Source organism: Ascaphus truei, chromosome 4 (assembly GCF_040206685.1).
Source record: "Ascaphus truei isolate aAscTru1 chromosome 4, aAscTru1.hap1, whole genome shotgun sequence".
Taxonomy (NCBI): Eukaryota; Metazoa; Chordata; class Amphibia; order Anura; family Ascaphidae; genus Ascaphus; species Ascaphus truei.
This window is the reverse complement of record NC_134486.1, coordinates 44,382,534-44,405,381: the sequence shown is the minus strand read 5'-3', so window position 1 is coordinate 44,405,381 and position 22,848 is coordinate 44,382,534. Positions and strand designations below refer to the sequence as shown.

The 22,848-nt window shown below is 44.5% G+C and overlaps 1 protein-coding gene across 3 annotated transcripts in view; it reads left to right on the top strand.

The window, feature by feature from the left end:
• The window catches only part of VASH2 (vasohibin 2), a 64,124-nt gene that overhangs the window by 6,297 nt on the left and 34,979 nt on the right, over nt 1–22,848 (top strand). For all 3 annotated transcript variants that reach the window (XM_075595653.1, XM_075595654.1, XM_075595651.1), the window contains exons 2-3: nt 4,939–5,403; nt 20,940–21,028. In XM_075595653.1, coding sequence (XP_075451768.1) covers nt 5,059–5,403; nt 20,940–21,028 — 434 coding nt within the window. In that variant the 5' untranslated portion in view covers nt 4,939–5,058. The remainder of the gene's footprint in view (nt 1–4,938; nt 5,404–20,939; nt 21,029–22,848) is intronic.

Sequence of the window (22,848 nt, the reverse complement as noted above, 5' to 3'; positions counted from 1 at the left end):
GATGAGAGCAGATCCCATTAAGATCTCTCTTGTTATCCATCCTCCTATATTTATCTGGGTATCCGGGGATTAATGCAGCGGAAATATTATCTATAGAAGAGATAAAGATGCTCTTTCTTGAAACGTGGAGTTGAAATGGAGGGGATTCGGTTATTCTAGTCATGCTTTTATTATATGCCCATGGAGAATACAATATATATAGCGGCAGAACACATTGGGAAAGAATAGCCTCCTTATATTATTATTTTCATTCTTATTTGGCATCGATTATTTATTCCGAGCTTTGCTGTACAATGCACCCACTCAGTATTAAACACAGTGAACAGACACTAAAGAAGACATACGAGGAAGGCAATAAAAGAGCATACAGCCTATGATATTAGTATTGTTTATTTATAAAGCGCCAGCATATTCCGTGGCGCGGTACAATGCGGGAACAGAGTTATGTATATTACATAAACTGAATGACCTACCAAATAAGGGCAGGCAAGCGCACACATATACAGAAGGTAATAAGAGTCCTGAGAGTTTACAATGTAGAGGGAATATTGATATGACACATGTATCTATGATATGACACATGTATGTATATTGAAGTTCACAAATCGCCCTTCAGAGGGCTGCAATGCAGCACTGCAGGGCATTTGTCTGACGAATACATTTATAGTGTACTGTACTATATACTATTTATTACCAATATATCAAGGTGTTCAGTGACCCCGCAGAGGGCTGCATTGCATAGCACTGACATACATGTATAGTAACTATAACTGTATGTGGGATTCAAGTTTAACAATGACCCAAACGTCTGCATAGCATTACAATACCACAACACATCTCCCCTTTTTGCTTATTGCTTCTCAGACCCCCTGACAGTGAAGGTGGTAACGGTGACCAAAGAAAATGTATATGTGTTTCTCCCCAGAGCAGCATTACCACTTATATCGATGTATGTTATCATTGAACTACAGCAATGAACCCGCAGTAATGTAGTATTGTTTATGGAAATACAAGAGTAGGAGTTGATGAACCTTTCAAAATTTGTGTTTAAACTACAATAAATATTTCAGCAACTATTCCACTCCCACTTAGTATTTCCAATCATTTCATATTCACTATAAGGAGTTTCTTGATGATCCCTAAAGAAAGGTGACAAAACTCTGTCTTCCCCCTCCCCCCCAAAAAAACCCTGCTTGCTGTAGTGTAATGCAATGCAGCCCTCTGGAGGATCATTGATAAAAGTGACTAACACAAACAGCCAGGTACATTGTATTATAAATGAATATGTCAGACAATGTAGACCAGGGGTCCCCAATGCGGTGCCCGCGTGCACCATGGCATCCGCCAGGCCTTTTGTGGGTGCCAGTGACTAACTGGCCAACCAGTTGAGAATACGGTCGCTAGCGGGACAGGCGCGGCACTGGAGGCCTCTCCCATGGTAAGTGTATGCTGTGTTTGTGTGCACGCGTGCGCTAATTGGTTGGCACCCGCCACTCTCCTGAACTAAGTGTGCCCTTGGCCACAAAAAGGTTGGGGACCCTGATGTAGACTGTATGCTCGTCAGTACACAACTTCCTTTCCCTAAATTTTTATTTTCATGCCTGTTTCCTGTATGTTTTATTGTACTTCCCCTCTGGCAGTGAAGGGGTTAGTATAGCAGACTTAAGGCCGCATCCATACTGCGGGCAACCGCGCAAGCGGCGCGAACAACAGGCCGCACCGCTATGAGGCAGGCCATAGAGCGCGCGATGAAGTGCGATGGTGTGGCCGCTTTTTAAGCTGCCCAAAATGTTGGGATTTTGACGCGTGACTGCCGGATCATGTGGGCTGTTCAGCCAATGAGGGCAAACTGCTCATGTGATGTCATGGCCACGCCTCCCCGTCGCGCACTTCATGCAAATCCCAAAGACCACGGATCGCTCAAGCGACAGGCGAGCACGCCTACTATATCTGAGGCCTTCAGATACTTTCCTTTTTTCCCTACCCATATTACTTATCTCATTCGCCCTGTGCTCCCAGGAAGCAGGGGTCCATGTAGCACGAGAAAAGAACAGAAAAGATGTTGGTACTGGGACAGCACCTGAAATATCTATGAAGACCCCACAGGGTTAGAGCCTTGAGGCTTCATTTATAAAACGAATATGTAATAAGTGTGAGTATATAAGCTTGTCACGTACGGCCCACCTGTGAGCACGGGACCTGCATACAAGACAAGGGTTAATACGCAGCTCGCAAGCGGACGCAACTTTTCACAAAGGTCCCTCAGATTAACAATATCTCCCCTCAATCCGTCCCCGTATACCATCTGTCATGGACAACACCCAGGGCTAAGACACACGGCTCCTCTGGCCTACTCACCTTTCTCCAGCGCAAAGTACTTTCAGTGAGTTAATATTAACCCGTTACTCGATGGCACTCGTATCTATTGGCTGCCAACACCCAAGAAATATCAAATAATAAGAGTCCAAGGTCCCTGTTTATTATAGAAAAAAAACTATGCACTTAAGACACAAGAATCTGTTGAAGCAAAATGTGTCCAAAAATGTAAATACTCTACAAAACGTGCAAACAGTTCATTCAGAGCCCAAAGTATTGCTTATTAAAGGTTTATTTTAATATATATATATATATATATATATATATATATATATTAAAAAATACAGTGATTAGGTTACAGAAAAGATTATTACAAGAACATACAGTTACAATAAATGCAGAACAGTTTCTTAAAATAAAATTATTAAACAAACAGAAATCCCTATACAGTACGTAATCATATGCCATATGTGTTTCCCAGAGAGGTCACTGGAGTTGAAGATAAAAATTAACGTGTCTTCCCAAAACACACCTCTTGTTGAATTTTAAATTATAATTAAAAAGTACGGCTTTTTATTCTAACTTCCCTTCATTGGGAACACCATAAGCTCACCCCTATCGTAAATCAGCTACTGGGTTAACAGTTTTACGAATTAGAAAAAAACTCAGCTAAAAAGACGTTTAAAATCTGCCTAAATTTATGAGAGACCTCATATCTTAATTTCTCTAATACTTAGACACACGCGAGTCATATCAATAGATTCAGGCGAGTTTGCTGAATGCAACGAGACTAATGTTGACAGTCTTGCCCTGAAATTTGAGCGACAAATGGATACTTGTCCCTTGCCACCTCCTAAATATGAAGGGTTTGGCATCATTTGATTTGTTTAATTGCGACATTTACAAATATCTATCTGGTATACTTCATGATAGGTGTCAGGTCCATGATATCTTCATTTTTATAAAGTCCTCCAACTAAGTGGTGAACCGTTTGTCACATCTCTCTGGGATGCACAAGCAATAATTAAAAACTGTCACCGTTTCCTTTAAGGCTGATAGCCCAGGGTCTGGCTATTGTCCTTAGCCTACTAAGCTACACATATTTCACTTTTAGTGGACCATCCGTGATATAAATCTCCCCTCCCCCGCCCCCCCCCAATTAAGTCCTCTTTGTATATTAGCACAGACCGAGGAAGGGTCATTAACACAATATCTCCTATTTTTATGAAATAACTAACCAGATTGTAAGCTCTTTGGAGCAGTGACTCCTCTTCCTAAATGTTACTTCTATGTCTGAAGCACTTATTCCCATGACCTGTTATTTGTTATTTATATGATTGTCACGTGTATTACTGCTGTGAAGCGCTATGTACTTTAATGGCGCTATATAAATAAAGACTTTCCTACAACCACATTAACCCCTGAAGCACCAGGTTGAGTAAAATACTTAATCTTCCTCACCATTTTCATTACAAAGGGACATATAAATATTACGCTGAACATGATTTAAAGCAACAATCCTCCCCAGTTAGTATTTTGCTCCCTGACTCTGTCCTGCTATTTAAAAATCATGTTTGTCGTAATCTCTACTTCTGAGTTTACCATGATAAACTTTAGACTGCACAGGGCTCTGTGCATACACACACACGCACACACGCACACACACACGCACACGCTAATCTGTCTGCAGTCAAATTCCATCTCATCACGATCTTGTATCTATTCTCTTTGATAATTTTGTAGACCAGGGGTGCTCAACACCAGTCCTCAAGCCCCCCCCCCCCCACCCCCCTAACAGGTCAGGTTTTCAGGATATTCCAGCTGCAGCACAGCTGGCTCATTCAGTCCCTGCATCAGCACAGGTGGCTCAGTCTTTGACTCAGCCTCTGATTGAGCCACCTCTGCTGAAGCTGTGATATCTTGAAAACCTGACCTGTTGGGGACTGAGGAGTGGAGTTGAGCGCCCCTGGTGTAGACAGATGAGCGTGTCGCAGCCTCCTCTATACCCATTCACTCATCTGCTGTCATTTCCTTCCCAATGATCCATTTCCCACAAGGTCATATAGTTCTGGTTGCGGGATTTGTTTTTCATGATCCAACCACCCTTACAGTGACTGCTTCCTGTCTGGAAATGAGCACCTTCCCCTCTCTTCTTCTTTTCGAGTTTTATGCATTCCTTCTCTTATCTGGGAATTATTGTTCGTTTCTTCAGTTCTGTCTCCTAGTGGCGACATAATCCATTTAAGCAAAACAGGGGCGAAGTCTGGATCAGCAATTTACCTGTACAACACGTTACAAACACTCTTATCTTAATAACACGGGTGAAAGTGTGAGGTACTAGGGAATGCAGAGTACCACTACTTTTTTCTTCATTTTTTTTAAAATGTAAAACCACTTTATTTGATTAATTTTATTAAGCATTTGGTTGATATGTTTTTAGATGTTAGTCCTATAAATGTGACCCATGAAATATTCCACTGCCGTTCTCTCCCTTTGGTCCTAGGTTGGCCTGTCTCTTTCATTTCCCTTGTAATCTGCCCTCTGAATTCATTGTTTTGTTTTATCATGAACAGACTCCAGCCCTTTCAGCCTCGCTGCTATATTCTTGTGTTGTTCTTTCAGGCTTCTTGGAGCTGGACAGACTCCCGGTGTCGTCTTGGCAGAAGCTAGAGATGGGCGGCATTTCCATTGGTCTGCATTGAGCTTCCTGGTACCCTGCTACTGTTAGATCACGTATCAAACATGACTGGCTCTAGCTCTAGCCTCCACCGTGCCCATAGCAAACATTGCCACTCACACCATCAGAATGGTGGGTCGAAGACCTCCAAACCCATCCGCTCCCGGAGCTTGCACGACCGCCCGCTGACTTCCTCACTTACTCCAGCCCCAGTCAGCACATCCGGTAACAGCTCAGGGGGCTACTCGGAGGAGGAGGACAAAGAGGTTGCAGCGCTCTTCTACGTCAACAAGAGCGGCTTCCCCATTGACAACCACACCTGGGAGAGAATGTGGGGGCATGTGTCCAAAGTCCACCCCGAGGGCAAGGACATGGTGGACAGGATCCGGAATGCTGCCCTGGTTTCCAAGGTGAGAGATACAGTATTGTCCCCAAAGTTCATAGCACTGATTGAAGAGAGCCCAGAAAAGCTGGGGCTGTAATTATGTTTTTTTTGTATATGACTTGTCCATAACATTTTTCCTATAGTGTTGATTCTTTGCCTGTTGTGAGTACTTTCATTTTGCTGATGTGGGATTGCGCTGTTACTCATGTGCTTTTAAGATGCCATGAGCCTCTCGTTTAAATGCAACAATCTTCTAATAATGAGATGTGGATGAAAAAGAATGGAAGACTCTTTGGGGTAAACTCTATTCCAGAGCAGTCGTTTTCCGGTGACAAGCCCTGTATTAAGGCTATGGGGATTTTCGTCCGAGAACGGCCACTTCAGACTATATTGAATTTACCCGTTAATCTTCCTCTGACCTGCACTGGGACGAGGGAACTTCTTGTATTCACGGAGGAAGTAGAAATATGATACTTTTTTTTCAGCCATCTATAAGTAACGCCCCTAATAGCGGTTTGTCTGGGATGCTCACTTGTACCGTTGTGGTACTTTTAGGGGGAACTCAAAGCACTATGGGGACCTATGTACTCAGGCAAATTTGGAGCGAATGTGGTGTAGATTGTGTAATTTTTGTGTTGTCCCTCTTTGCATCAATATGGTCCGAAATTTGCCCCCGTTTTTGCGCCATGTGCGTCAACTTGTTTTTTGAGGATTGTCTAAAGGAGGATTTAAGGAGGAGTTACATGGCGCACAAATTATAATGAGTTGTATCAAATTCTGCGCCTCTCTGTGTGTCACTTTTCCTCTTTTTGTATTAATTTAACACCAAAAAATCCGCCAGGCCCGAGGTGACTAACTTTCTCCTTTAACAATCTCCCCATTGTGCAAGAAACTGGAGCGACAAGTTTGGTGCAAATGACAGAAGTTTGTAGCAAAATTGGTGCTGTGCGTCAAGTCCCGTTTTCTGCGCGTTGATTTATACGTCCTCATAATGCGAAAATAGGAATTTAGTAGTCTTTATAAAAACTGTACCCAGCGCACCCTGGCAGTGCTGCGATCAGAAAGGGTGAGGACCTTTAATTACTTGTTGAGAGCGATTTGTTTAAATGGAGGAATGAATCACTATGTTACTACTACCCGTGTTTGTAAGGAAGCTGCAATTTTGATGTCAATGCAATATTATATACCATTTTAGGGGCTATGTTTGACTGCCGACTTGTTATTAAATGTATGCAGAAACGTGTTTAAAATAGGTTTTATATATCGGGATCATTTTGGGGGAAAGCCTTAAAGCAGCAGTTCCCCGTCGAAATGGATAATTAAAATAAATAAATCTTACATGAACTCCTGCGTTTATATATCATTTTTTTTATTATTATTATTTTTTTGTTTTTTAATTCTGGTTTGGATACAACATGGCTTTTCCATTGGCTGCCGAGCCGACCCCTGACCACGTATTTTGCTAGCGCCATAGCAGAGGAGCCAGGGAGGGTCCTCGCGAGCTGTGGGACCTCAGAGGAACTCGTGGGGACCCCGGTGCTTTAGGTAAAATAAAAATTAGCAACTTTAAGTCACAGGAGACAAAAAAGAAAATCATATGGCTCCCAGCTATTAACGACAGGTGCATCCTGTGGTCAGGTCGGATATGTGTCCGGGCTGGTGAAAACCTGGTCTAAAAAACTTATTTTCACATGTATCACACTTAAAAATGAGACATCGTACACAGTGTAGGAATGTACAGGCATACCCCGCATTAACGTACGCAATGGGACCGGAGCATGTATGTAAAGTGAAAATGTACTTAAAGTGAAGCACTCCCTTTTTCCCACTTTTGATGCAAGTACTGTACTGCAATTGTCATATACGTGCATAACTGATGTAAATAACGCATGTGTAACAGGCTCTATAGTCTCCCCGCTTGCGCACAGCTTTGGTACAGGTAGGGAGCCGGTGTTGCTGTTCAGGACGTGCTGACAGGCGCATGCGTGAGCTGCTGTTTGCCTATTGAGCGAAATGTACTTACTCGCGAGTGTACTTAAAGTGAGTGTCCTTAAAGCGGGGTATGCCTGTATAGACTTTGTGCTCACTCACTGCATATCTGGATAAGAATCTTTCCCCAGGCTTAAACCCTGTTTACCTGACTAAGCAAAGTCCAGCGTCCTGACACGATGACAGGGTTTCGTGTTTCGTGTTTTCATGGGAAAGGCCAGAAGAAGAGGCGCATATATGTATTTTTCCTACCAAGTGCTGTAGGGCCATATTTACTCAGCCATGCTGGCAGGTGCTTTATGGAGCAGCACCATTAGTAAATATGGCCCACAGTCCATTGTCACAGAGCCCTGCAACACATTGCAGATCAGTGCATGTCTGCCCTCTCTGGCACTGAATACAGTAGGTTCAAAGTGCAATCTCGAAACAGCCGTGTAACGTAAAAACAGGGCGTTGAGTATTTTCCAGAATATTTATCTTTCCTGTGTTTTCTTTTTTTGGGGGGGAAGGGGGGGGGATAGCACCTTTTATTTCCACATATTTGAAAGACCATTACAAAAAAGAAATCCCGGTTTAGTGCGTGCGATCAGACTAAACTAATTATTTGAGACAGAGCGGCGAAGCGGAAACTACCTCATGCTCCTGCAACATATATTCCTGCATAACATAAAGGGAGAAATCATTTCTATGCAAGTAGGATAGGTTTCTAAATAAAAAAATACTAGGGTGTGTTTCGCTGCATCCTGTAATAAGATCTTAAATCCTAACCTATTGCCTGAGAAGGCTGCACCTGTTGCCTTCCATAGTCCTGTAACAGAATGGGAACAAGCAAAAAGGTATACAATCACTGAGGTTTATTGTGCACCGGTTATTTTTCCCAATCTTTTCTGGGCCATATTTAATCTTTGAAGCAGCTGCCCACGCTGACCACCATTTGCATTTTATTGTTTTTACTTAAATTTACTTAATCTTTTTGCCCTTTCCAAGGCTGTTTTTTATTTGTGAACATTTTATCTGGTCAGGAGGTCCAAGCTACGTGAAATATGACGGGTCCGGGAGCTTAAAATGAAGCTCTCCCCAGAGCCCAGTGCAGTGTAAAGGTTACCATGGTAACCTCAGAAGCTAGCGATGATCATGTTTTTTTTAACACTAGAAACTGTTGGTGTACTCCTATACTCACTATACTTGAATAAACATAAGTGGGTGCACCAAATGCTGTCCGGGGTCTTTTCCTTGGGTAGATCCCATGGAGTAAATAGTATAAGGTAGAAACGCAGCGGGCACTCCTGAGATTGTTGTAAAGTGACTTTCTTTGCTCAAAACATTCCAACGCGTTTCAGTCCCAATTGGGACCATCATCAGGTCCCTGGGACTGAAACGCGTTGGAATGTTTTGAGCAAAGAAAGTCACTTTACAACATTCTCCGGAGTGCCCGCTGCCTTCCTAGCTTATTCTTTTAATACTAGAGAAACAGTATAGGGGTTAAACTTATAAAAGGCTTCTGCGGGGGGGAATTGCTGCTTGAAAGCAGGGTGAGGTCACAGAACTATTAATCCCTATTCTGTTACAGGGACCTAAAACATGACATGGCCCCTGCGGCAGCAAAGCGTTAATGTACAATGCAGTAGTGTGGTGTATCGGTCATGCTGCAGGATTTTGCCGTGTAGATATTCCCTCTCTGCCCTGTGGGATTGTGGCAATGATGCATAACAATGAAATCCTCATAATGTTTTCTCAGTCGCCAGTAACTGGAGCTATTATCGTCTGAAACGTTCATGTACATTATCAACCGGCTCTGCTCGGAGCCCCTCTCCCCACAGTCTCCCTGGGTGTGTTTGGAAGTGTTTCCCTACCAATACCGTGTGTGACACAGCAGGGATACAGGAAAAGCTTCAATAATGTTGATAGGGTTGACCGGGTTGTTCCTATGAATCACTGAAAACAGATGTTTGGAAATAACCGTGGTGTATATTGTCCTGGTTCTCTACTAACTGATAGTTTAATGAGTTTCATTATACTGTATTGAGCATCCTTTGATTTCTATAGCAGGTTTTATCACACCTCCACAGCAGTGCAAGATCTTTGTAACCCTTTCCTGTTTGTGATAATTGGTTGCCAATGATCCCAGCAGTTTGAGCTGCAAACTGTAATAACCGCCAATGTTACCTTTGTAATATAAGGATACATTGTAGCTGCTGAGATATGTTGACTGAAAGATTGGATGAAACTGAAAGGCAGCCATTTAGTGAACCCTGAGAAGCAGGATCTTTGCTGACCGATCACGGGAGAACGAATCAATTGGCAGCTTAGGTAATTCATTTTCAATTAAGGTAATCAAACCCTAGAGAGAGGACGGGGCTCAAAAACGGGTGTGCCAGAGCCTGTTTCAGAAGAAGTCTTTCTTACTTCCGGTGTCTGCTGCTAGAGCGTACACCTCACCTCATGCTCTCCTGCTCTGACTCAAGTGCTGATTCTTCTACCAGCTTATCCTTTAACGCCAGGGGCCCGCCACCACCACCACCACACACCATCTCCCCCCGCCTGTTTCCATTACCACAGGTAGGCATGGGGGAGATGGGGGGGGGAGGAGATCTGATGAGGGGGCTGGGGGAGATATGATGATGATAATGAGGGGGACTGGGGGAGATCTGATGAGGGGGACTGGGGGAGATCGGATGAGGAGGAAGGGGAGAGAGGAGGAGAGATGGGGAGAGATAATGAGGAGGGGTTAAGAGATGATTATGATGGGGAGAGATGATGAGGTGGTATGGGGAGAGATGAGGACGGATGATGAGAGAGAGAGAGAGAGAGAGAGGATCAGGGAAAAGATGGGGAGAGGGAGAAGAAAATTAGTCAGAATTAATATTAATTCTTTTTACCCGGGGGCCCATACATGTCTAGCTACGCCACCGGACTGGATTACTGTTTGACTTCAAGTGCTGTTTGTATCAAGTGTGGCGTTAGAACAAAAAGGAGTGCTGGTAGTATTGTGTGGCGTTAGAACCAGAAGGTGTTGGAACAAGGTATACAGTAGTATAGTGGAAGTACAGTTAATTGTTAGAACTTATAATTCCATAGTTGCAATAATGAGCAGGACTGAGAATGCCACACAATGCACATCTTGCCACATGTATGTGCACTTGGAGCTGCTGTTCCAGGGAGCATACCGCTGTGAGAAGTGTGAGCAGGTGGTCTCTTTACAGCCTCTGATTGCTGATCTGAAGAGGAAACTTGCAATATTGAGGGACATTGACAATATTGAGAGACGTTTAGTGCTCACTGTGCAGGCCCTGGCTGGGACTAGTGGTTTAGATGGTGAGTGAGGAGCACTTAGGTAGCTAGTTAATAGTTAGAAGGAGAAGCAGGGGGAAGAGGCAGGCCATTTCTGACCTGACCTATCCCAATAGATTTGCCATATTGAGTGAAGATATTGGGAGTGTCAGGGCAGAAATGGCAAGGCTGGCAGAGACTGATTCCTCTAGCAGCCAGGAGAATAGTTCCTCCAGCACAGAGGGGACTTGGGATACTCCAAGAAAGATTGTGGTAGTAGGAAACTCCATTATTATGAAGGTAGCCATCTTTTGCCATGACCACTTGAACCAAACAGTTTGTTGACTCCTGGGGCACGAGTTCGGCACGTTGCGGATCGGGTAAACAGACTGTTGGGAGGGGATGGGACTGACCTGGTGGTATTGGTACACCTTGGCACCAGTGACAGTTAGAGAAAGATGGAGGGTCCTAAAGAATGATTTCAGGGATCTAGGCCGCAAGCTTAAGGCAAGAACCTCCAAGGTAGTCTTTGCTGAAATACTACCAGTGCCATGTGCTACCCCAGGGAGATAGTTGGCTATTAGAGAGGTTAATGCATGGCTAAGAATGTGGTGTAGGAAGAAGGGTTTTGGATTTTGGGAGTACTTGGAGTTCTTTTCTGAGAGGTGCTATCTTTATGGTAGGGATTGATTGCATCTCAATGAAGAGGGCTCTTCTGTGCTTTGGGGAGAAAATGTTAATAAGGATGGAGGAGATTGTAAACTAGGATGGAGGGGGGAGGGACAAGAAACAGACAATGAACAAAATAGAATAGATAGGGATGGGGAAATAGCAAGGGGTCATGGAGGTAGAATGGGGGCAAGAGGGAGTATGGCAATCAGGGAGACACCCATATTAACTACAGATAATAGAAAACTACTAAAGACTAAATCCAATTGGAGAAGAAAGGCAGGAGCAGATAAGATAATAGTACAGTCTGAAAAACTGTGATCTCCTCCATGAACAATTGAAACAGGAGAGGGAAGATAACGCTGAGCTACAGAAGACTGTACTTGCAATGTACTCTGGATCCAGGAATGAATTAAAGGATCTAAGGCTAAGGCCCTGCTGCCTCAGACCGCGCGCCCGCACTGCAGACAGGCGGCACGTGGAGAGGCACTTGACCGTTATCTGCGGTCTCTAGGGAGCGGCGTGGTTGGAGGGGGGGGGAGCGTGGTTGGAGTGGATGGCTGCAGCGGGGGTCTCCAGGGCTGCAGGAGGGTGCTGCTGCCGGCTGTATGCTGGAAGGTAAGCAGCTCTCCTCCCCCCCCCCCACCCCCACACACACATGCATTCTGCTGTTTGCTCTCCATGCTTCTCCCCTTCCCCCGGTCGGTCCCCCCGTCCCTCCGTCCGTCCGTCCGTCCCTCCCCTAACACACAAAACACACACACATATAGATACATATACACTTACATACACAAACACACACACTTCCCCACCTTACCTTTTGGAGGTGGGGGAAGCTCTGACAGCTCCAGCCCCCGCCGCTCATAGGCCCACCAGCGCACCACGTGACGTGTCAACGCTAGGGATCTCAATTCTCTTGCATCCCCTGGCGGCTGACGCATCACAGCGCGTAGTGAGCCGTGCAGCGAGGGGGGGCTGGGACCGGCTCGGGAGGATACCAGGTGATGGTGAGTAACGAGCATGTAGCCGCACGCGCGCCAAACGCAGCAGGACCCAAGCCTAACGATGGATCTAGATACTGCAAGTGCTACTATTACCGCCATGGAGGAAAAGCAGAGCAAATCTGACAGAATGATTGCTAATCTGAAACAAAAGTATGAGGAGGCACTGAAAGAGATTAGAGTCTCTCAGCAGGAGATTATAAATTGCCATAGAGAGTTGGAAGTCTCTCAGAATGAGGTTCACACTCTCCGCATAGAACTGAATGCCTCACACCAGGAGGTCAACAGTGTCCGGACAGAAGTGGACATATCGCAGAATGAGGTTCATACTATCTGCATAGCACAGGATGCCTCATACCAAGAGATCAGCAGTTGCCGCACAGAACTGGAGGCCTCTAAAAAGGAACTTCACCGTCTCGTAGAGCATCTCTCAAAAAGCTGTCTGTAGTCTTAGTATTTTTATTTTATTTATTTATAAAAATGTTTTACCAGGAAGTAATACATTGAGAGAGACCTCTCGTTTTCAAGTATGTCCTGGGCACAGAGTTATAAAAAATACATGGTTACGATAAAAGAACGGGGTTATACAGGGAATTGACAGACATTTCATGGACAGATAAAGTTGGAAAATTGGGTACAGGGGAATAAAGGGCTTATGTGTTTCAGATAGAAATAGAGCAGCTTCAACATCAACTAACGGCAGCAAACGGCTCACGCCCTTTGGCTGCCCTTCGGCTGCGCCAAAGGCTGTGCGCCTTTGGAGCAACGCAGATGTACGCTAGGTGGGTGAAGTTGAATTTGGTGCGTCTGTGAACAAAAAGATATTTTCTTTGTCCCCTTGGCTCATTAACATTCCAGTGGGTGGGGTTGCCGATTCAACAAAGAACAAACACATGTTAACCCTTAGCACGCCGGTCCTGTGCAGAGGGGAGCAGTTCTTGGGGGGGCCCTCATCAGGCTGTGCGCCTTTGGAGCAACGCAGATGTACGCTGAGTGGGTGAGGTTGAATCTTAAAGTCTCTCTGAAGGAGCTTCAGACCCTTAACCTAGAGATAGAAGTCTCACGCCAGGAGACCGGGAGTCTCAACTCAGAAGTGCGTAAGTGGAAGGAGGACTATGAAGAGGCCCTATTATAGAGACTGTAAGAAGAGAAAATACAAGGCTGAAAGAAGAAAATTCTGATTGGACTGAACACGTCAATGAAAAGCTGCACGAGCTAGAAAAAATAAAGAACCTATTGGAAGATTAAAAGTTATAAGCATTGAGTAACACACACAAGCGGAGCACCTACTGCAAGACCAGCTGCAAGGTCTGCATTCGCACCTCAAGAATGCAGAGGAGAAGCAGCAAACTCTCCAGAAAGAAAATCTGCACACTACTAAAGAAGTACAAGTGCTGCAGGAACATCTTGAGAACCAAGTATGTCCTTCCAGAGCAACATGAGAAACTGAAGGCTATCCTTAGCCTCACCAGAGCTTCGCTGGAGGCCTAACTTAGAGGCCAGGTGACTCAGTATGAGAGGGAGCACGAGAAGGCCAGAAACTGAAGCAAGAGATAAACTTGTTGAAAAGGGAGAAAGGCAGAAGATTAATTCAGAAATACTACAAAGCTTTTGTCCAAGCAAGGCTGGAGAGCGAGAGAGGTATCTACGAAAAGGCTCTGCAGCACTCACCATACAGGCTGCCTACAGAGGACCAAAAACGTGTCAGCTAAATCACCAGAATAAAGCAGCCTGCCTTCTCTAATCCATATGGAGAATGCAATGTCAAAGAAAGAATTATGAACATTTGAAGCAGTATGTTATTTTGTTCCAGTCAAATGTTAGGAAGTGTCGGCAGCCAAGATGCAACATAAAAACGAAGGAAGCTGCTGGTGTGATTCAATCCAGATACAGGTCTTACATCACAACCAATCAAGCTGTGCATTGCTATAAGTGCACCTGCAATGCCATCTCAGTACTACGATTGGCTTTCCACTCAATTCAGGAAAGAAGAACCGAATTACGACTGAGAAGCACAATACCAATACAGTCATGTTACTGTGGCCCCAGGGCCCAAGCCAGAATCCTCACAATGGAAATAGCCGCTAGAAAAATTCAGTCTTTGGCCAGATTGAGGCAGAACTGTTTCAGTGTTCACACCTCTACAGGTACAACACTAGGTAACTACCAAACAGAGATGCCACGGGAGTCAATCGGTATCGATAAAAACTCCGCCCAGCTTGAACCACCCATGAATATGGCTACAGAACCTGATGCAGGTGGTCACATGTCAGGGTTGAAAGGATCGCCCGACACAGGGGATAACACGTGACCAAGCGGACGAAGAATGACTGTGCTTGGGAAAAGTCTTACTCTGAAGAGTGCTGAGCTAAAGCACCTTCTTGAGGAGACATTACTGACATGGAGAAAAGGCTCCAATCCCAGCGGGACTGAGGGTACTCGTACTCCATCCACTCTCATTCGAGCCGCAGAAATATCTTGAGTGGAAGGATGGGCTTTAGCCGTGGTAAGCCCGAGCTTTCCACAAACAGGGGAGGTATGTAACGGGGACTTATCCCTGTTTGGATGAATCTGCCTCAGAGTTCTGAATCCATCATGGAGATGGTTAATTGCACCCACTCAATTAGCCAGTCTCCACCTGGACTGAGCTCTGCAAAAAAAGCCTCATGTGAGACACAGAAAAGAGATTTTCCTCAGCACACAACAGTGCTGACATGAGGAGAGGGTCTTGAATATACAGGAGTACTGTATATTGACCCCAAGTCACAAGGGGACCAGACCTGTTTTCCTAGATACAGAGGACCCAGGAACCTGCTCTTTCTCAAGGGCTTATCCTCCCCGTCTTGTAAGAGAGGGACTGGGGGAAGCAAGTTAGCCCTTACAAAGGGATAGATGTTTGTTGATTTTGTATATTTCTGTTTGCTGTGCTGTTTAAAGGGACAAGCTCAATAAAGCCATATGTTAATTTCACCCTAAATGGTCCATATTTGCATATCTCTGCACACATCTCATGGGCTACGGTACTGGTGTTAGCTGCTGCACGCGTGCCTGGCGTCCTGGTGGCGCGTGCATGGTTGAAAGCCCCAATCTGAGGTCTGTGCTGGAGCTGCAGTGGGAAAGATGGGGGGGGGGGGCATGACGTCACGCAGCAGGTTCACTCTCATTGGCTGAACCGCCGCCGTGATGTAGCCAGCGCTCCGTCACCTCTAGCAAAGACACATTTCTTGCCTTTGCTAAAATGTGGTCGCACATCGCGCATTGTGCCGGGGCGCGCAGGCAGCTACTGGGGCCGGCCCGATAGAGGGCTGTACCTTCTGTGTGCCGCGCACGCTGTCACAGCCGCAGACACCGGGGCCTTACAGAAGGGGATATGATAACTATATACAAATATATTCAGGGACAATACAAGGATCTTTGAAAATAATTATTCATCCTACGGGCGGTACTAAGGACTCGGGGCCATCCCTTTAGGTTTGGGTAAAGGATATTTCACCAGTAATAAAAGAAAGGGTTCCTTACAGTAAGGGCAGTTAAAATGTGGAATTCATTACCCACGTGATGGCAGATACAATAGAGATCTTTAAAAAAAAAAAAAAAAAGGTTGGACATCTTTTGAGATGGGAAAAGGTATACAGGGATATACCAAATAAGTAAACATGGGAAGGATGTTGATCCAGGGAAAAATCTGATTGCCCATTCTTGCAGTCAGGAAGGAATTTATTTCCCCCTTATGAGATATAATTGGATGATATGTCACTGGGGTTTTTTGTTTGCCTTCCTCTGGATCAATATACTGTAAGTAGGGATATAGGATAAAGTATGTGTTGTCTAAATTTATCATAAGTTCAACTTGATGGACGTATTTCTTTTTTCAACCTCATGTAACAATGTAACTATGTAACTGTATTCTTCCCAGATTGTGGCCATATAAAGGCACAAGCAGAGATTCTCGCATCTATTTCTGTTCCATCCTTTGTCAGTGTTGGGGAGGAGAACATAAATATCTCATTCATAGGCGTTCACGTGTCTGGAAATGAATTGGCTATCCCTAAAACCTGCAATGACTTTAGTTTGCCTGTAACAGATTTGGGAATAACCTGGCTGGAGTTTGTAACACACTGACGAGTCGGATCCTTGTGACCGTGGGCAAGTCACTGTATCTCCCTGTGCCCCGTGCACCAAAATCATAGATTGTAAGCTCACCAGGGCAGGAACCGTCTGTGAAAATTCCTATGTGCTGCGCAGCGCTCACTATACTGTCATTGTGAAGCAGTTTGAGTCCCATTGGGAGAAAAGCACAATATGAAATAAAGCTGTTAAAAAGCAGGACCGGAAGGATCTGCCTGAAAACACTGTATAAACAGCTGGTTTCATTGTAATTAACTTGCCGTGCCAATCGGGTAACGCCAGTACATTCCTAGACACCTTTTTGTCACATGTAGCCTGCAAGTGTGAAAACGGAGAGGTAAACAGCTTGGGATGCTAAAATATGCACGTTAAAGCTACAGTGTTAATGGATTTATAGTTGGTGCTTACACATAACGTACATGTATTTTTCTTTTATTTTACTGTCTTCTGAGGCCCTGGACAGCCACAAAAAAGGGGTTGTAACTGAGGAGACTTGTTCACCACAGGATACTAAGCTGCACTATAGCATGCAGTAGGGATTCTACATTCTTATGTTATTACCATATTCACAAAACTATTTAGCACCGTATGGAAGGGGGCAATCTTATTGCACACTTTATTCACTAACTATTGCTCTCAGAGGCATGTGTCTTCCGGCTGTTATGTTACGTACCAACTGGCAAAGCCTCAACATTGGGTTATCAGCTATGATTTCTACCCATGAATTATGTATGGCCTGAATTTCTCGTGCTTCCGTGTACAAGTGTTGTTTTAATGTCATTATCATCTGGTAATTTAGATTATTTTTTTTTTTTTTTGTATCAGTCTTGGTCCATGTGGTGTAAAAAGAAAATGGCTTTATTTAAAAATGTGTTGCGTTGATATTCATGGCCAAGAAACTCATTGCATGGCAGAAGCCAGTGCTTGCCAGTGCTGAGTATTCAATTACGTTCACATGAAGACATTTTATAGAAGAAATCGGTACAATTCTTTCCATTTTTGGAAAATAATAGTACATAATAACGATGAACGACCTTTGTGATGGCTTTTTACATGTCGGAGACAAACACATTAAACTACAAAAGAATCTCTTCCTGCAATGTATAAAAAAAAAGGGATCTGATCTAATATTATAACTTCCTGTTGATTTTCAAAACATGGAAATGGACAGCAGATAACAACGGCCACTTGGCCTGCATTGTATATCCACTTCCCCTCATTTCTCTAAAACGTTTAATTGACTTGTTTTTTTCCCCCCTCTATCCACGACCTTTATCAGTGATCTATCAGATGGAATCCCCACCTGCTGTGTTCCGCTGATCACGCCTCTTTAGAATCACCGACACCCTCTGCACTGCTTTGTATGATTGTGTGGCTACTTTTAATTCTCCTCCTGCTCAAAGAGCCCGCAGCGCTTGGCAGAGAAATGTGCCTCTGCCAGCGAAAGGGTGGGCTGGCTACGCCCTAATACTAATATCCTTCTTGATCTTTAAAAAAATAAAAAACACCAAAAACATTGCCATTGTTTTTTTTTGTTTGTTCCCTTCAAAGCACATTGAATTTATGAGCATTTAATAGCTTGCCACGTTCCCAGTTTGTGATGTCATGCATGGTGCAGGACATTCCAGGTATGAGGGACGTCAGTGTTATCTCACGTGACCATCAACTCCCACATGGTGACAAAAACATAATATATATATATAAGGGGTGCGGTGTTGCAGAGCCCCCGCACTTTTCCCCCAGGCATATAAATTAAATGCCGGGGCAGGCGCGAGGCCTCTGCAACTTCACTTACCTGCTCTCAGCCGGCTCTTGCCTGATGCGTCGCCATGACAATGCGGCTTCATATGACGCAGCGGGGTCAAATGGCAATGCGTCACATGACATTGTGATGTCATATGACGCGTTTAGCCCTAGAGCAGGTAAGAAGGGGGGGCATAGGCAAGGGGGAGCGGAGACAGGGGGGCGCAAACTTAAGTTTGCGCACCCCTGGTCTAGCACAAGGGTGTGCAAACTGGGGTGCACAAGATTTTCCAGGGGGGCGCGGCGGTTGCAGAGGCCCCGCGCTCTTCTCCAAGACATTTAAATGAAATGCCGGGGGATCGTGTGAGGCCTCTGCAACTTCCCTTACCTTGTCTTCAGCGACATGTCGCCATGGCAACGTGGCGTCAAACGACGCTGCGGGGTCACGTGACCCCGCAGTGTAATTTGACGCCGAAGACAATGTAAGGAGGGGGGCATGTGCAGGGGGGGGGGAGCTGGTAGGCAGGGGGACGCAGACTGAAAAGTCTACACACCAGTGGTCTAGCAGAATAGGTACTTCTAACACGGGTGGTACGTTACTGCTAAGGAAAGTCAATCTCAAATAAACACTTTTTAGATTAAAGTTACTTTTTAAACATGACCTCCTGCTGTTACCCCATGTTTGATCCCTGGCACATGCCATACACTGCATCACAAGAAGTGACGATTGTACAGCTAAGAGATGCAGAACCGTGAGCAGAGCAGCACACAGAGGAAATCCATCAAGTCGATTACTTGGTCTAGTTCAGCTTGATTATTTTATTGTTTGTTAGACCTTTATTGATATATCAGTGACGCAAAGTCAGCACCTTTATAAAGCAGCAGTCAGATAAAAATTTTACTTAATAAGGGTGTAGCCTATCTTTAAAGGGAAGTAATTCTAGTTAGTCCAAAACAGCCGTTCTGACTTCAGTGGGGATTTCCGGACAAAAATGACCTAAACAGCTGCTCAGACAATATAGAATAAGGCACTAAAATAAATCTCCCCCCCCCCCCCCCCCGCCCTCCCAGGCCTTCTCCTCTTTAACCTCTTGCTGCAGTTGCTCACTTCTTAGCACCACTTTGTAATCACCATTCTAGTTTTCTTCAGGCTGGTCGTCCCTCTAGCGCTCACACGACTGCAAATCTTTATTGTTGGTTTGTATGTGTGTTCGCCCAGATGTTATACTCTGTATTCCTACATCCCTGACTGTCTGATGACTTTACGCATTATCACTTATTCTTCCCCATTATCACTTTTTTTTGCACACATCTGCGATTATTAATTGCCACAGCTGTACATTCCCTCTCAATTGCAATTTAATACCTTCAAACTCTAAACGGTTTCTCATCTTAGGGGTAATCGCTAGATTGTCCCGGCTGGTGGTTCAAGACATTTTCCGCTACAAAATGCCTTTTGTACTTCAATGAGACTTTTCGTTTGAAAATGGCCACTTTAGACAATATAGAATAAGGCCCTTAATCTTTCTGAACTATTGCAGCTCATTAGAATATATCATTATATTGTGTATATGCTTGTCCGGAAGGTTGTGAAACGCGTTGGGGTAATGGCACTCTTTTTACTGTCTGTCTGAGTATCTGTGTGACAAATAAAGCAAATATTTTAGAAAATGACATGTTTTTCTTTCTGGGAAGTGGTGACGCTGATGAAAAATCATTAAAAAATATATCACACTGCTTAGTTTTTGTTTTTCACATGGGTTTAATCTCTTATCATCTACAACAGTGATTCCCAACGGGGAGTTTGCAAGGTGCCTCCGAGGGGTTTGCAAAAAATATAATTGGTATTGGTGACTCCCAGGCAGTATAGGGGCCTGTGTGGGGACTGCACACTTGGTAAGACCCCAAACTGCACCTTAGAGTGGGTGGTATAGCTGTCAATTATCAGGAGATTCCAAACTCGCTCCCCACAATGCTTTGCATCCACAGCAGGTGGGGTGTGACTTTGGTAGCTCCCACAGCAATCTACCGCTATACCACAATATAAGAAGGTTGGGAACCGCTGATCTACAACAGAGGAAACTGAAGCTGCTTCCCCATGTCAGAGAAGAGATAAGCTTCGTTAAAATGAATATAAATAAAATGCACTGCGTGGCAGCTTCACGGCATAATAAGCAAGGGGCTGTGCCTTCTAACCCATCTGTAATACTATTAGGCATTAACCTTTAAAGTGCCAGGCACGTCCATGTCCTGTGATTGTTCCAGATGCCGGAAACGGTCATGGAGGGGACTCCATTTGCGTTTGTAATTGGGCTGGCCATTGTGTTAAAGCGGTCTGCCCGATCATCCCCTAGAAAATGCCCACGTGCCTCCGACGTACCAGGTACCTCACTAGGGCACTGTAATAGTTAGGCGATCTCTAGAACTGTCACATGTGAAATACACCTGTTTTGAAATGGTTATTGACCGTGGTGTGTATTTAAACACGTGGAATTATGGGTAAGAGTAATATTATTTATTTTAAAACCTTTTTACCAGGAAAGATCTGTTACGAAAAATGTCTCTCATTTTCAGATATGTGCTTGGTTCCAGTATGTACCATATGAAAGGTAGATTGATCTACACATAGGTGCATTTTGTGTTGTGTACTTGGATTATGTATGTGGCCTGTTAATGGAACACTACAGATAGAACTATGTCTTATCATTTACCATCAGACTGTAATAATAATATACGGTGCTGTCGTCTCTTTCCCCTTTAGCCTTCAGTGCCATTGGTGCCAAACTACAAAACGTCAATGTCCATTCAAGAATGGCTTCAGGCCGTACAAAGATACATGAAGATGCTGCAGTATCCTTTGTTTTATTCTTCATAGTTGTTGAGCGTGTGTGTGTGTGTGTGTGTGTGTGTGTGTGTGTGTGTGTGTGTGTGTGTGTGTGTGGTATGTGTACTGATTTTGTACCTAATAAATTAATCTCCAATAATTGACACTTTTAAATAACTAACCCCGTTGATTTTTTTAACGTTCTCTCCCCCCACTCTCCCCGACGCTCTCTCTCTCCGCCAACTCTCATCAACACTCTCCCCGACACTCACTCTCTCTCCCCCCACTCTCCCCAACACTCTCTCTCCACCCAATCTCCCCAACGCTCTCTCTCTCTCCGCCAACTCTCATCAACACTCTCCCCGACACTCTGTCTCTCTCCCCCCACTCTCCCCAACACTCTCTCTCCACCCAATCTCCCCGACTCTCTCCACCCACTCTCCCGACACAATTTCTCCCCGACACTCTCTCTCTCTCTCTCTCCGACACTCTCTCTCCCCCCACTCTCCTGTATATAACACATGACTGCTGCATTATCCTGTATATAAACACACGATTGCTGCATTATCCTGTATATAACACAAGACGGCTGCGTTATCCTGTATATAACACTACGTTATCCTGTATATGACACAAGACTGTGAGTTATGTAGCACAAATACCAGCACACGGTAGACAGCAAGCAGCTGTTTCAGGCTGTGTTTGCATCAGGCAAACTATGCGTCGGCCGCCCCCAAATTTTGCTGCCCTAGGCTGCGCTTATAGTGCCGGCGATAGCGACGTTGCGGCAAAACAAATGCATTGCCGCCATCTCGTGTACGCTTATAGTAAGCACGACGCGACGGAGCGACGTTTTGGTCGCGATCGCTGGAAGTCATCTCTATTTGATTTTTCCAGCGACCGTCGCTATAAGCGCAGCCCTAGACAGCAACCTTGTTTTCTAAGTTGTTAAACCACGCCTGAACACAAGTTCTGCGTTATCCTGTATATAACACCCAACTGCTGCGTTATCCTGTATATAACACCCGACTGCTGCGTTATCCTGTATATAACACATGACTGCTGTGTTATCCTGTATAAAACACCCGACTGCTGCGTTATCCTGTATATATTACACAAGACTGCTGCGTTAACCTGTATATAACACAAGACGGCTGCGTTATCCTGTATATAACACGACTGCTGCGTTAAGCTTTAGATAACACGCGACTGCTGCGTTATCCTGTATATAACACACGACTGCTGCGTTATCCAGTATATAACACACGACTGCTGCGTTATCCTGTATATAACACGATTGCTGCGTTGTCCTGCATATAACACCCGGCTGCTGCGTTATCCTGTATATAACAAACAACTGCTGCGTTATCCTGTATATAACACAAGACTGTGAGTTATGCAGCACAAATGCCAGCACACAGACTGCAAGCAGCTGTTTCAGGCTGTGTTTGCTTCCACGCCAGCTGCTTAGTATCATTATCACCAAGAACATTTTTCTAAACATACACATGGAAGGAGGACCCTCACAGTGACCAGCAATAAGACTCCTGATACTTTATTTACTTCGTGTTTAATAAAACATGTCATTACAATCTGAGTCTTGAAAAATTATATAGAAAGAAACATATAGAAAAGTGTTTGGGGCAAATATAAGTAGCAATGGGGTAAAACAGCATTAAAGGGACACCAGCACTTAAACTTGCAATATAAAGTGGATATTAACCCCCGAAAACACTTAGCAAGAGCTCTACTCACAAATCATTCAGCAGGCGATTTATTGGTGACACAGCACAGGATACGGACTCTGGTCCATCCAAGACCTTCCATCGTGCGATTTGTATCCCCT